General features: G+C 42.2%; 1 protein-coding gene across 1 annotated transcript; it reads left to right on the forward strand.

Annotated features, from left to right (window-relative positions):
• Positions 1-1,609: 1,609 nt before the first annotated feature.
• Positions 1,610-13,439, forward strand: CHGB (chromogranin B). The gene is made up of 5 exons (XM_036322129.1): positions 1,610-1,858; positions 6,640-6,686; positions 7,180-7,273; positions 10,546-12,290; positions 13,099-13,439. Exons 1-5 carry the CDS (start codon positions 1,810-1,812, stop codon positions 13,180-13,182), a joined length of 2,019 nt encoding a protein of 672 aa, XP_036178022.1. The 5' UTR covers positions 1,610-1,809; the 3' UTR covers positions 13,183-13,439.
• The last annotated feature ends 362 nt before the right edge of the window (positions 13,440-13,801 follow it).

The raw sequence follows: 13,801 nt of genomic DNA on the forward strand, positions 1-13,801 counted from the left end.
AAAATTTTTCATACACTTTTCCCAAATGTTATCATGTCCTGCTCACCTTAGTATTCTTTCTTTTGTATTTTCTTCACCTTAGTATTCTTCCCCTAACTCTACCATTACATTTTTTCTAAAACATTTTAGAATCAATTGTACATGTGGCACCCTTTTATCTCTAGATACTAGAAAATGTATTTTCTAAAAACAAGGACATTTTCTTACATAATCACAGTACAATTCTCAAGATCAGATAATTAACACTGATACAACAATTATTATGTAATCTACAGGTCTTATTCAAATTTTTCCAATTATTCCACTAATATCTTTTTTAAGATTCTTCTTTTAAATATTCTGTGACTGTGGTCTTGGTGAACTAATTCTCAGCCTTTTTAGGAAGGTGTAGCCATACACTCAGCACATGCAAAATAATTTAAGCCTCATTGATTTTCAGGAAAAGGACACTGACGCCTCCTTTTAGCTGTGCATGCAGACATCTGTCTTCCCAGAAAAGGACCCCAAATGAAGCCTCACTCTATTCTCCGAAGCCTGTGTTATCATCGGCATTTGCCTGCTGCTTTCCTGATTCCTCATTAGACTGAGAGAACTGAAGTAAAAAATATCCTGGAAGGTGTTTTCGCTTTCCTCTCACACATTACAACAAAGTAATTTCCTATTTCAATTTTAAATCAAAAGAAGATGCACATGGCTTGTGGGATGCACTAGTTCCTACAAGCAGGTTATTCCATTCCCAGCGCCTGAGACTATGGCTCTGCTATAAAGGAGTAATGAAGCCAAAGGATAACAAACTAAATAAATGCCCATCAGAAAGGGGTCTAAGGAAATTCTAGTGCATACAATTAATGTCATACTGTGCAACCAATCAAATGAAGATGCAACTGTATATGGTCCCCAAGTAAATCAAGCCTAACGACAGAAAGTGGCTAAGTCATTTTGACTCTGCAGAAGGGAACTGGGGAACTTGGCGAATTAGAGGTGGAGGAGAAACATTTATAGTAAACCCTTTTGTAGCATCTGCTTTTCTCATTTTTACCATATGTATATGTAATGTGTTGGGAGAATCGTAGATAGATGATTAGATAGATAGATAGTTGATAGATAGAATGAATCATGGGTAAGTAGATTTAAGACCAAAAGTTTGAAGAAAAAAAAACCCCAGCAGGTTCCATATTCTCCAGCTCCACCTTTTGTTTTTAAAGCCATCACTCCTTTTTCTATTTTCACCTCGGTTTAGTTCTCTCTTGTTAGCAGGAGTTTTATCCTTCCTTCCTTAGGTAGTGGAGACACAAAACAGACTTAATCATTCATAGACAAGCCCTGAACAGAACCGCACACCATACACAGCCTCCCACACACTTTTTTAGACTTGGAAGTGCAGGGGGCGGGGGAAGATGAGGAGCAATCTTGGGGGAGCTAAGTGGGACCTCGCCTCTCCCTGGTCTCTGATTGGCATTACTTCGCCTCACCCTTCTATTCCTTCATCTGGCTTTCTCTCCACCCACGCTCCAGACCCAGAGCATCCAGGCGACTGGGCTGGTGCAAATTGCCGCCCACTTGTGCCACCGCCCACGGGGCTGCCTCGTGACGTCAGGGCTGAGCGAGGGGGCGCCGCCTCCTAGGTGCCCGCCCCTCCCGGCCCTGCAACCGGACTTGCCCTTTAAAAGAGCGGGGGCCTGCGCCACACCGCGGGCACCACCGACACACGACTGCTTTCTGGAGCATCTTCATCTCTTCTCCGGTCCGCATCTCGCTCCGCTGGACCAGCTGCCCATCTTCTCCGCGCAGATTCGGGCGAGCCCGGCCATGCAGCCGGCCGTGCTTCTTGGCCTCCTGGGAGCCACGATGGTGGCGGGTGAGTGGGCGCGGCGGGCCGTTCAGCACCGCGGACAGCGCCAGGCTCTCGTCTTCCCCGTCACCCGGCATCTTAGCGGGATGATCCTGGGAGAGAAAGAGGGTTCAGTGGAAGGTTTCTCCCTCTTGCTTGAGGTTCTTAATTTCTTCTCTTCCCTGGGTGATTCCCTTCAACTCCCAGCTCCACCGTCTGACTTGGAAAAAGCCAGAGGGCTTCCTAGCCCAACCAGAGGAGTCTCAGTCAGTCTTTTCGTATCTGGGTTTCCCTGCCGTAGGGAGGAAAGGTGCCCGTGCCTCCAGGGCACGCTGTGCTCAGTTCTAAATTGTCAGGCCCTCTCTACCGGCCTGGAGAGACGCTGTTATGGTCTTATGCTGTATCTGATTTAAGTATTTGTTTGGCTTTTTTAAAAACTAGATAACCAGGGAGTGACAGGAATTCATGTAATATGACATAATTGGCACCTCCATATTTCCCTTTGTTATTATTATGATATTAACATGATGAGATAAACGTCTCATATGTCTATAAAATATCATATCTTTTTAGTATCATGTTCATATATAATATATATGTGTGTGTTCATGTATATGTGTGCACAGGGTTAATGTAATATTTTTCTGTATTTTGTATTTCCGTCACTGGAGAAAGGTAATTCCACACTCAAGTTAATATATTTTTAAGTTATGAATGGAAACTTCAGCAGACAATTTTATTTTTGTATTCCAGAAAAGCAATATAATAGAAAGTGACTACAAAAATATCCTCAGGAGTAATAAAAAATTGTTTTAGTCAATTTGGGAGGATAAGCTTTTTCTGTTTTTTTAAATTGAGTTATAATTGACATATAACAGGGTGAAATATTTGAGTCTCTCTCTCTCTCTCTTTTAAAATCCTCACCTGAGAATATTTTTCCATTGATTTTTAGAGAGAGGGGAAGGGAGAGAGGAAGGGAAGACACACAGAGAGGGAAACAATGATGTGAGAGAGACAGATAATCGGTTGTCTTCCACACAAGCCCTGACCTGGGCCAGGGATCCAGCCTGCAACTGAGGTACGTGCCCTTGACCAGGAATAGAACCTGCGACCCTTAGGTCCTCAGGCCAACGCTCTAACCACTGAGCAAAACAGACTAGGGTGATAGTTTCTCTTGATGTGGGTAAAATGTGAAATTAATCTTTCAAACTAGCTCTGGAGATTTTTAAAAAGTGTGTGTGTGTGTGTGTGTGTGTGTGTGTGTGTGTGTGTGTGTAAGTAAAGTCATTAGGAGTATTGAGACCATTAAGAAGTAAATAGATCACCAGATTAAACTGGAGGTTTTCTTTGGCTGTTTTAATGGCCTCATAGAAAATTTTTTTTATCTGAGATTGAGATTCTAACTAGAATTGAGATGTTGCCATTCATGAATATGAAGCTTTTACTGACAACAATTACTGGATCCAAAATGTAAAGAGACAAAAGGAAAGCCAGTGGCCATTTATTTTATTGCAAGCTACATACATTTAGAATTTTCTAAAATGCTTGCATTCTTACAAATTGCCTATAAGTGTTCTCAATTTAATTAAAGAAATCCAAATGAATAATCTGGAATCTTTCTGGTCAAAAATATCTTCAGAAAGGAATTGCTTAAGAGGCCAAAGCTGTGCTATGCATTGTACTGTGCATCACAATAACAGTGACATTTGTGAAGCTTATTTAACAATAGTGGTAAAATTCTTACAGCTCTCTTATATAAGAGAATATTTTAAGAAGGGTTCATATTTTAATATGAGCTAAAATGGAGACATTGTATTTAAAATTTATATTATCTATAATTCACTCACCCTTTAAAGTGCCTAATTTAGTGATATTTAGTATATTCACAGATTGTATAACCACTATCAAATTTCAGAACATTTTCATTACCCAGAAAGAAACCCCATATCCATTAACAGCTATTTTCCAATCCCACCTCCCCCAGTACCTGGAAATGAGATGTGATAACCTTCAAGCAGAGTTTGTTATTTAGCAAAATCTCAGGGCTGGGAAGAAAACTCAGGAAACCATATGGCTCATTTTCTACCCTTCAGAGCTTCTGGAGGAAGGGCTACACATTTTTACAGTAGCTACTGTGCACTCTATAAATTAACATGAGAGAAGTGACAGTATGATAACCATATTATACCAGGTTAGATGGTTTCTGCATTCAAAGGGCTGGCTTAACTTGTTATTGTATAGCTTTATGTTCAATCTGGGATCAAACCTTGATACTTTTATGAGATATTAATACTTTGGGTGTTATTCTCAGATTTATCATACAATATTATTTGAAATTTTTCTACCATGTACTACTTTATTTTAAAATATATATTTTATTGATGTACTACTTTATTTTAACATAATAACTGGCTTTTCTTTTGTGCCTCCTGAATCTTTATTCAAAAACAGGAAAGGAAACTACTTTAGGGAAATCAAGATGTTTTGATTATTACTTTGTTGTCACGGATTCTGTTGGAAGAAATACAATCATACTTCTATGTCTCACCAAGATGCACAATGTACTTTCACAAGGAGACCTTAGTTCCTTCCCATCAAAAAGATTTCTGAAGAGCTTCAATCAGAGAAACAATACTGTTTTGTAATAATAAACATGAGCTGAAAATTGTTTAGAGCAACAAAAGAAAAATATTTCTCTCCCCCCAAATCTGATTACTGTTAATATTTCGACAATATCAGTAGTTATTAAAAACACCTACTTTACATTTGTCAGGGGGAAAAGAGGGAAGTATAAGCAAGAAGCTACAATACCAAAGAAATATAATAAAGCTTTTAAAGGCACCTTCTAGTTTATGAGAGGAGGAATTACCTCAGTTATTTTTTTCAGAGGATTTTACAGATTTCAGGTGGGAAGAGTAAGTGCCAAAGTGAGAATGTTCCCAAATAGCACTAATTGGGGGGGGGGGGGCCGGGGGGGGGGATAATGGCTCAGCGTAGTGGAGCCTGGGTGCCAAAGGTGGGTCATCTGGATCTTGTCTGAACTACATTTCAGGAAGAATATGGGGTCTTCATACCTTGTTAGCCACTTCTTAAACATTTCACAAATGATTTTAATATGCTGGATATCTTTGGGCCTCTTGAAACTATTGAAGTAGATCCCAGGTCATACTTTGAAGAGGAAACTTCAGTAAGGTGAGTAAATGGAATAGTGTTGTATTTCTAGGTTGAGCCCTATGATATGTAGTTGATTGGATGGAAGTGGTTAAAGAGGCTTGGGGAGCAAACACTAAGGAGGGAAGGGTCAGGTTGCTGATTATAAATAACTGCATTTGAGTAGCTTACATCTCCGATGTCTGAGAGTTTTGCTCTAGCTCTTCTCTTGTTTTAGGGACCTAGAAGAACTTTCTGCACTGAGCTTCTCCTCCAGGAAGTGCCAGGAGAACTGAGGAAATGAGCTTCTATGTACATAAATGCTTTGAGCTTGTCCAATGGAAAAGGCTTAGACAACACAAAGTCAAAGTGAAACATAAAAGCATCAAAACAGCTTTGAAAGAAAAAAAGAAGGCACTGGAAAATTAAAATCACCTGAAGCATTTCCCAAGAAGACATACTTCAATCTGGTTTAAAATAAGCAGAATCTCATGAAATTTAATTTAAATGAGTTAAAAATTATCCTTTTAAACTGCCTTCATACATAGTTGTTAAACTAAAATATCCTCATAAGTAGTTACTTGCATATTATGTTATGGACTTGATGCTAGTTAGTTAGAATTAGATACCTTCATGTTATTTGCATGGCTGCAGACAATGGGGATTGTATACAGCATGGACTGATAAGATGCATAAGCAAGCCTGTTCAGCCAGAGAGCTTCTGGCAGGTAAAAATGAGGTCATTGACTATGTAAGGTAGTCACAAGCATGTTTTTGTAAAGGAAGTGAGTTTGGGGGAGGATATTTTTCGGGGGGGGGGACAGGAATAGGTATAGGAAAGCACAAATCTTTACCCTTTTAAATGTGCAGAAGGGTAGAGGAGGGCATGCTGGTTTCAACTAAACTAGGTTTATTTTAAACTTTTTATTGAAGTATAATGGGCAGATTGAAAACTGAACAGGTCATAAGTATACAGCTTAGTGAATTTTTCATGCATTGAGCACACCTGTGTCATCAGCACCAAGATCAAGAAACAGAACATTAGCCCTAGCTGGCTTGGCTCAGTGGATAGAGCATCAGCCTGCGACTGAAGGGTCCCAAGTTCAATTCCGGCCAAGGGCACATACCTGGGTTGAGGGCATATGCATGGGAAAGTTTCCTGCACTGCATCCCTTGCCCCTTTGGGCTTATTCCTCGGGGTGTGCAGGAGGCAGCCAATCAATGATTCTCTCTCATCATTGATGTTTCTATCTCTCTCTCTTTCTCCCTTCCTCTCTGAAATCAACAAAGAAATATATTTTAAAAAAAGAAAGAAACAGAACATTACCAGTACCCCCAAATCTCCCCTTGTCTGTGCTTTGAATTTGATTTATACTGGGTATAAGATAGCATTAATTTCCAAATCATGTTTAAGACATCACTAGGGAACACAGCTCTGTGTGTGTGTGTGTGTGTGTGTGTGTGTGTGTGTGCGCGCGTGCGCGCGCGCGCGCATAGTTACTAGCCAATCATACCCAACTATCTCCACTCTGTTCAGCTCTAATTTTGCCCCTGTCTCCAAGTATTGCAAGTGTGAGGTGGGGGATAATTCCGTGTTTGGATTCACACCACTTTCAAAATTAACTCAAGTCATTTCCCATTCTTTTTCTCTTTCAAAGCTGTCAGTTCTATGCCAGTGGACAACAGGAACCACAATGAAGAAATGGTAAGTTGAAATATAAGTCCAGAATCTAGACTTATATCAATATTGTAGATTCTCCCACTTCTTATTACACCAAACCAAACAAAATAAACAAAAACGAACAACAAAAAACACATCATAGTCCTACAAAACCAGGTTTTCATCCCTGAGGGAATGAGGGCAAGGGATGCCCCTCCTGCCCTGGGCTCGAACCTCCTTCCTGGATGTTTTAGTGCCTCTGAGGATAACTGTCTCATCCACCATCTTCCTCCCAACTTGTTCAGAAATGGATATTTATTTCTCTTCTCAGGGTGATCTTGGCCCAATGCCATCTTTCATTGCTCTGTGGAGAGGACTGGGAGGTTTCATTAGTCCTGTAAATCTACATTCCTACCCCAAGGATTCTGCATCAGTACAGCTCACAGGGCCAAGCCTTTCTGGGCATCAGCTCTGGGTTCAGTAGTCTGTCATCCCATTGGTACCAGCTTTTGCCAACCTGCTTTTGGGTTTCCCCCAGGTGACTCGCTGCATCATCGAGGTTCTCTCAAATGCCTTGTTGAAGTCCAATGCGCCACCCATCACCCCTGAGTGCCGACAAGCCCTGAAGAAGAGTAAGTTTCCTGCACTACCAGGGAGCATTGTCCCTCCAGTGATCCTTGTTCCTGCTCCCTCTAGTTCACCTTCCACTTTACCTCCAAATGAACCAGGAACATGATGCAGTGGGGGGAGTATAGACTAGACTGGTATCAGGGGAAGCAGAAGATATGGCTTCTAGGCTCTACTCTGCCACTTGATAGCTACGTGACCATGGGAAAGTTTCCGCCACTGCATCCCCAAATTTGCCCCTTTGGGCTTATTCCTCAAAGTAAAATGGGGGGGGGGGGCCGGACTCAATGATTGTCTTTGAGATGTCTATCAGTTCTTAAATTCCTTGGTTCCAGAGTTTGGATTTTCATTTGGGTGCAGGAAGATGTGGGGAGTGCTTGTTTGTGATTGGAGGAGGGAGGACTGAGTGTTTTGGGAATGTTGGAAGATGGAGGAATAGAGGAGTGCCATATTCTCTTCTTCGCCTTCTACTCTTGACAATGATGATCTTCCAAGTTAGAAGCTGGGAAAGGTGACTTGGAAACGTGTGGCCTGTTTACATGACAGATTGGTTAAGCCATTTTAATGCAGAGATTATTCGAAGAAAGGTACTACCAAATGGTACCAGGAATTTTGGGCCTGAGAACTGGAAAGGGTGAGGGTAGAAGCAGAGCATCCAATAAGTCAGAGCAATAACCTTCTGAATCTAGATGAGATGTTTTCTCTACACAAATCAGCTTCTGTGGAAAACAAAACCTGAATAGTGATGCAAGCAGTATCGATTGGGAGTTGATGTTAAGAGATTAATTTTGTAAAACTATGCAGTCTCTCTTATGAATGAAGTCAAACTGATTTAAACAAATCCAAAAACACTGTTCCCTTCAACACCTCTTTATGCTTTTAAATTTTTGTCAGGTTGGGAACAGTGGACTTTTCTTTTTCTTTTCACCTTCAAAATTTCTCATTGCACTTAAATGCATCGCCCATGGACACAGACAATAGTGCAGTGAAGGCCAGGGAGTGGGCAGGAGCCAGGTGGGGGAGGGGGAGCGGCAGAGGGGAAGAATGGGGGACATCTGTAATACCCTCAACAATAAAAATAAATTTTTTAAAATTTCTCATTGCAATATATTACTCTCTTGCTATTGCTGCACATGAACCCTCAAGCATAAAATGGTAAAAACAAATATTAGCAATTGACCAAAAGAATTGCCTGGGGGACTCAATCCACCATTGGGAGTTTCAGGGTAACCATAGTAGGTATATGAATCTCTTCCACTGGGTTGACCTGGTCATCCTTGCAACATTATAGAGATGGAACACGCAAGTTCCCCTTTTCACTTGAAAGAGTGAGCTTTACACCTTGGTTTTACAGATGGACAGTGACTGATCTCACCTGCGGGGGCTTAAAGCTAAATTTAGGAGGAAGTGCTAAGCTTCAGGCACAAGCTATTGGCAGCACACATTTAACTGGGGAAAAATAAAAATTCTCTGTTCCTGACCAGCAGGCAGTAGGAAGGGGCCACACGGTCTCTGCCCCGGGAAGCTGAGATCCTGCCTGATCATGGCATTACTGCAGCCGACTCTCAGAATGACATCGGTATCTGGCCAAAGCCTCCCTGCTTACCTGAGCCTACCTGGCCAGCCCCATCAGCCTCAATGCTGCACATACTACCACTGGCTCTCAAAAGGCAAAGGGACTGGTGAGGGGCCAGCCCTCAAGTGTCTGGGTGTGAAAGGTCAGAGACATTTCAACTGTCTCATAAAACATGAGAATGTTACCATGGCAGGCTGGGCAGTAAGCAGAGGGATACAGACCTTCCACTGTTTCTTGGACATTTTTGCAGAACAGACCAATTCTTTTCTATTTTGCAAATGTCAGTTCAACATGACTCATCAGAGCCATGAAAATGAAAATATAATGTGAACCACAAATATAATTTCAAATTTTCTAGTAGCCACATTAAAAAGATAAAAAGACAAGTGAAATCAATTTTAATAATATATTTAATTTTATCTAATATCTTTTATTTACTATATAATTTGTATACATCCAATATATTTATGATATATAGTATCCAAAACATTCAAAATATTGTCATTTCAACATATAATCAATATGAAAAATTAAGATGTTTTACAATTTTTATATGAAGTTTTCAAAGTCTGGTGGTTACCTTATGCTTATAGCACATCTTCAGTTTGGACCAGTCGCATTTCAAGTGCTAAATAGCCAGAGAGCTGGTGGGCCCTACAATGGAGAGCTCAGATGTAGACCCAGAGCTGTGAGTGTCATTGGCTGCAGGCATTCTATCTGAACTCAGTGATAGAAGTTGAAATCCAAACCTCCCAGCTAACAAGTCTGACAGTGTTAACTGCATATCTCCTTTCAGGGGATGTCCTTGAGTTAAGGAGGGTTTAGTACAGGAGCTGTCGACATTTGAAAAAGACGGGAGAGAACAGCATTCAATTAAAATATTGGGGTATACCATCTACTGTTGACTCTTGGAAATACAAAGAAAACTCAGTATACTGATCTTCATCCTCAACATTTGAGAGCATGTTGGGCAGATGGGACTGAGGAAGGAAGAAATGGCCTTTCCACTGCTGTGTAGTTTTCTCAGTAAACAAATATACACCCTTCTTCTCACCAAAACGGTTATATTGTCATGACTGCTAGGTTTAATTTAGATAGTTGATTGGACAATAAAAGTCAGATAAACTAAAAATTTTAAATGTTTCAATTTTTCTTTTAATTTTGATATTTTTTATTTTGGCTATTTAACTTTATTTAGCTGGATTCTAGGTAGAGCCATTAATACAATGGTAACTTTTCAATTCCTGCTTAGAGCAAAGATGGAAAGAATAGTCCCAAATCACACTTCTCTTACTCTCAAGGTCTTAGTCTGCAAAAAGATGCATTAGACGAATTCTAAGGTTTCTTCTGGTTCTAAATTCTAATATTTCATAAATCTATACTTGGGTTTCAGTGTGATCATTGATAGGACCAATGAGAGATGCTGGTTGGGTGTTATGAAAACATAAAAATAGAGAATTTATTAATAGATTGAAACAGTCAAGGAGTTTTCATACCACTTGCTTTTAAAAAGAATCTAGGAGCTCCAGTGGCGCAATCGGTTAGCGCGCAGTACTTATAAAATGAATCTAAGTATATTCTTTATTAACTTAAACATTTTTCAAGTGATTGTTCAGCATCCTTAGGATTTGTAGTGGTCACTGAGATTGAACCACAAGCAATTCTGAAGTTATACTTACTCTTTTAAATTTTTCATTACAGGTGGAAAAGAGGTTAAAGATGAAGAGAAAAGTGAAAATGAAAAAACAAGGTTCAAAGTTAGATTGTTAAGAGACCAAGCTGACGCCTCAGAAGCCCACAGGCCCTCCAGCAGGGAGGACACAGGAGACCCAGAGGAGGCGGGCATCCAAGGCCTGTCAGTGGCCAACACAGAGGGAGGTGGGCACAGCCGAGAGGGTGCAGGCGAGCCCCAAGGGAGCCTCCATCCCTCTGAGAGTCAAGTCTCCAAAGAGGCAAAGACATACCATCCTGAGAAGAGCGAGGGAGAGGACGGTGAGGAAGAGGAAGGAGAGAAATACCCGAAAAGGGAGCATGGGGAAGGTGGCAGTGAAGAGAAACACCTGGAAGAGCCAGGCGAGACACAAAATGCCTTTCTTGACAAAAGAAACCAGGCTGCAGCTAAGAAAAAAGAGGAGATAATGTCCAGATACAATACACACTCTGCCAGGCTCCCCGAGGAGAAGACACACAGCAGGGAGAGGAGTAGCCAAGAGAGTAGAGAAGAGACAAGGAACCCGGAGAAACACTCCGAGTCTAAAAGCCAATCTGGGAGCCAGGAAGACTCTGAGGAAAGTGAGGAAGACGCCAGCCATGAGATGGACAAACGACACTGGAGGCCGAGACATCACCACGGGCGGAGCAGGCCTGACAGATCCTCTCAAGAAAGGAATCTTCCCCCAGAGGAAAGGGGACAACCCCATGCGGAATCCGAAGAGCCCAACGTGGGCATGGCCAGCTTAGGGGACAAGAGGGACCGTTATCCAACCCACTACAGGGCTTCAGAGGAAGAACCCGAATATGGGGAAGTCGTGAGGAGTTATATAGGGGTCCCGGCTCCTGAGAACCTGGAGGGGGGGCGTTATGGGGCCAGAGGAAATGAGAAGTACGGGGCTCCAAGACCTCCCAGTGATGCGAGCCAGGAAGAGGACAGGCGAACTCCCCCCAACGCAGAGCTTGACAACATGGCATATGGATATGGTGAGGAAAGTGAGGAGGAGAGGGGCCCTGAGTGGGGATACCGCCACAGAGCCAGGGTCGGGGAGCCTGGGGCCTATGCCAGTCCAGACAAAGAAGAGAAACGATTTTTGGGTGAAGGACACTTCCGTGTCCAAGAAAACCAGATGGACAAGACACGGAGGCACCCGCAGGGCGAGTGGAAAGAGCAGGACAGAAATGACCTCAACTATGGTGAGGAAAACGGTGAGGAGGGGGTCCAGGGGAATTGGCAGCGGCAGGAGGACCTGCAAGGCACTAAGGAGAACAGGGAGGAAGCCCGGCTTCCAGGCAAGCAGTATGCTCCCTATCACACCACAGAGAAGAGGAGGAGGTTAGGGGAGCTGCTGAACCCTTACTACGCCCCTTCCCAGGTGAAGAGCAGCCATTTTGAGAGAAAAGATGACATAGGTGACAATCTTCTTGAGGGTGTAGATGAAAATGGACTGACCTTGAATGAGAAGAATTTCTTCCCAGAATACAGCTATGACTGGTGGGAGAGGAAGCCCTTTGAGGAGGATGTGAACTGGGGATATGAGAAGAGAAACCTGGTCCCCAAACTGGATCTGAAAAGGCAGTACGATCGTGTGGCCCAGCTGGACCAGCTCCTGCACTTCAGGAAGAAGTCGGCTGAATTTCCAGATTTCTATGACCCTGAGGAGCCGCTGAGCCCACACCACGAAGCGGAAGGTGGAAAGGACAGGGCTGGCCCCGGAGTTCTGACCGAGGAAGAGGTACAGTGTGGGGATTTTGTTTAAAATTAACTTAAGATGGTTAATGTTAATATGCTCAAGACTATCTGATATTAATGGGGAGAAACTGGGAGTTAATCACTATGATAATGCACCCCCAGTTAACGGATTGGAGGCAACTTCTGTTTGATTACTCCCCCTCCCCCCATATCTTGCCACTGTCAGCATCCCTGCCCACCTGCTGCTCAACCTTGCCCGCACACTGCAATCCACTGGAGAGCTTGCAGAATGACTGATGTCTGGGACTCACCCCCAGAGATCCTGTTTGGTACTGGGTGCTGCCTGGGCATCAGACTTTTTTAAAGCTCCCAGGTGGTTTCAGTATTCAGCCAAGGTTGACAACCAACCACTGCTCTGGTGTCTTCCCTTGCTTATTTGGCGCTGTGTCACTATTTCCCAAGGAAGAACAGATGATAGAGAAATTAGTTGTTTTGGTCTTTCCTTGCCAGCACATGGCTTGATAATAATCAGAAATTTACACCTTGGAGAGGTAACATGATCAGGGCTGCCCCCTTTTCCTCATATTGATCACATAGGTGCTTCTCAAACCTGACTGTGCATCAGCATCTGGAATTCAGTAAGTCCCAGGTGGAGTCCAAGAATCTGCGTTTCTGAGGAGTTCCTCAGTGACACCACTGCCTGGGGGCTACACTTTTAAGAACCACTGATGTAGGGTGTCTCATATAACCTCTAACATATCAACAATTCCATTTTCTGTACCTGCTGCCTTAAACTACAATGAAATAAATTGATCTGGGACCTCATACTTCTATTTTTCTGTGTTTTTTAGGAAAAAGAACTTGAAAACTTGGCTGCAATGGATTTGGAACTACAGAAAATAGCTGAGAAGTTCAGTGGTAATCGAAGGGGCTGAGGGTCGTTGGAGCCAAGGGCCATTTTAAGAAGCAGCCTTCACATTATCTATTTCCCACCACCATTTATTTAGCCAAAGGCAGAAAATAGAATTTACTATTCATTAAGTGCTTGAAGCAATCAGGAATGTCTTTAACTTTTGCCAGAATGCTATTGAAAATAAGAATAGCATGACTTGTAGCATATTCTCTCGCAAAATCAACATATTAACATGCTTGTGACAATGACTGTGCTACCATCTTTGAAAAAAAAATGTTTGTATCCATTTAAAATAATAAAAGATTCATCTGAAACCTAAAATTTCATGTTCTCAGCTTCCTTTGGGCTAATATGGAGGAGTGTGATTTCCAAGTCCATTCTTTAAAGTGAATTCTAAAGACAGCTCTAGGATTTATTGGTCTTGGATTTACAATAGGAAAACAATGCAAACCTTTCAAGGCTATAAAGAGAGATCGGGAAAAGACATTTGCTCCTGCAGGCTGGAGAAAGATTAAATAGGCTTGAAGAACCTGTTTGGGGAAAAAAATAAAAAGAGCTAAGACATTACTTTAAAAATCCTATAATCTGGAGAGCTCTGGGAATATCTGGCCCATGGTCAGTTTTCAGGGCTGAGGAGAAAG

The sequence above is a fragment of the Myotis myotis genome, unplaced genomic scaffold, assembly GCF_014108235.1.
Source record: "Myotis myotis isolate mMyoMyo1 unplaced genomic scaffold, mMyoMyo1.p scaffold_m19_p_9, whole genome shotgun sequence".
NCBI classification, from domain to species: Eukaryota; Metazoa; Chordata; class Mammalia; order Chiroptera; family Vespertilionidae; genus Myotis; species Myotis myotis.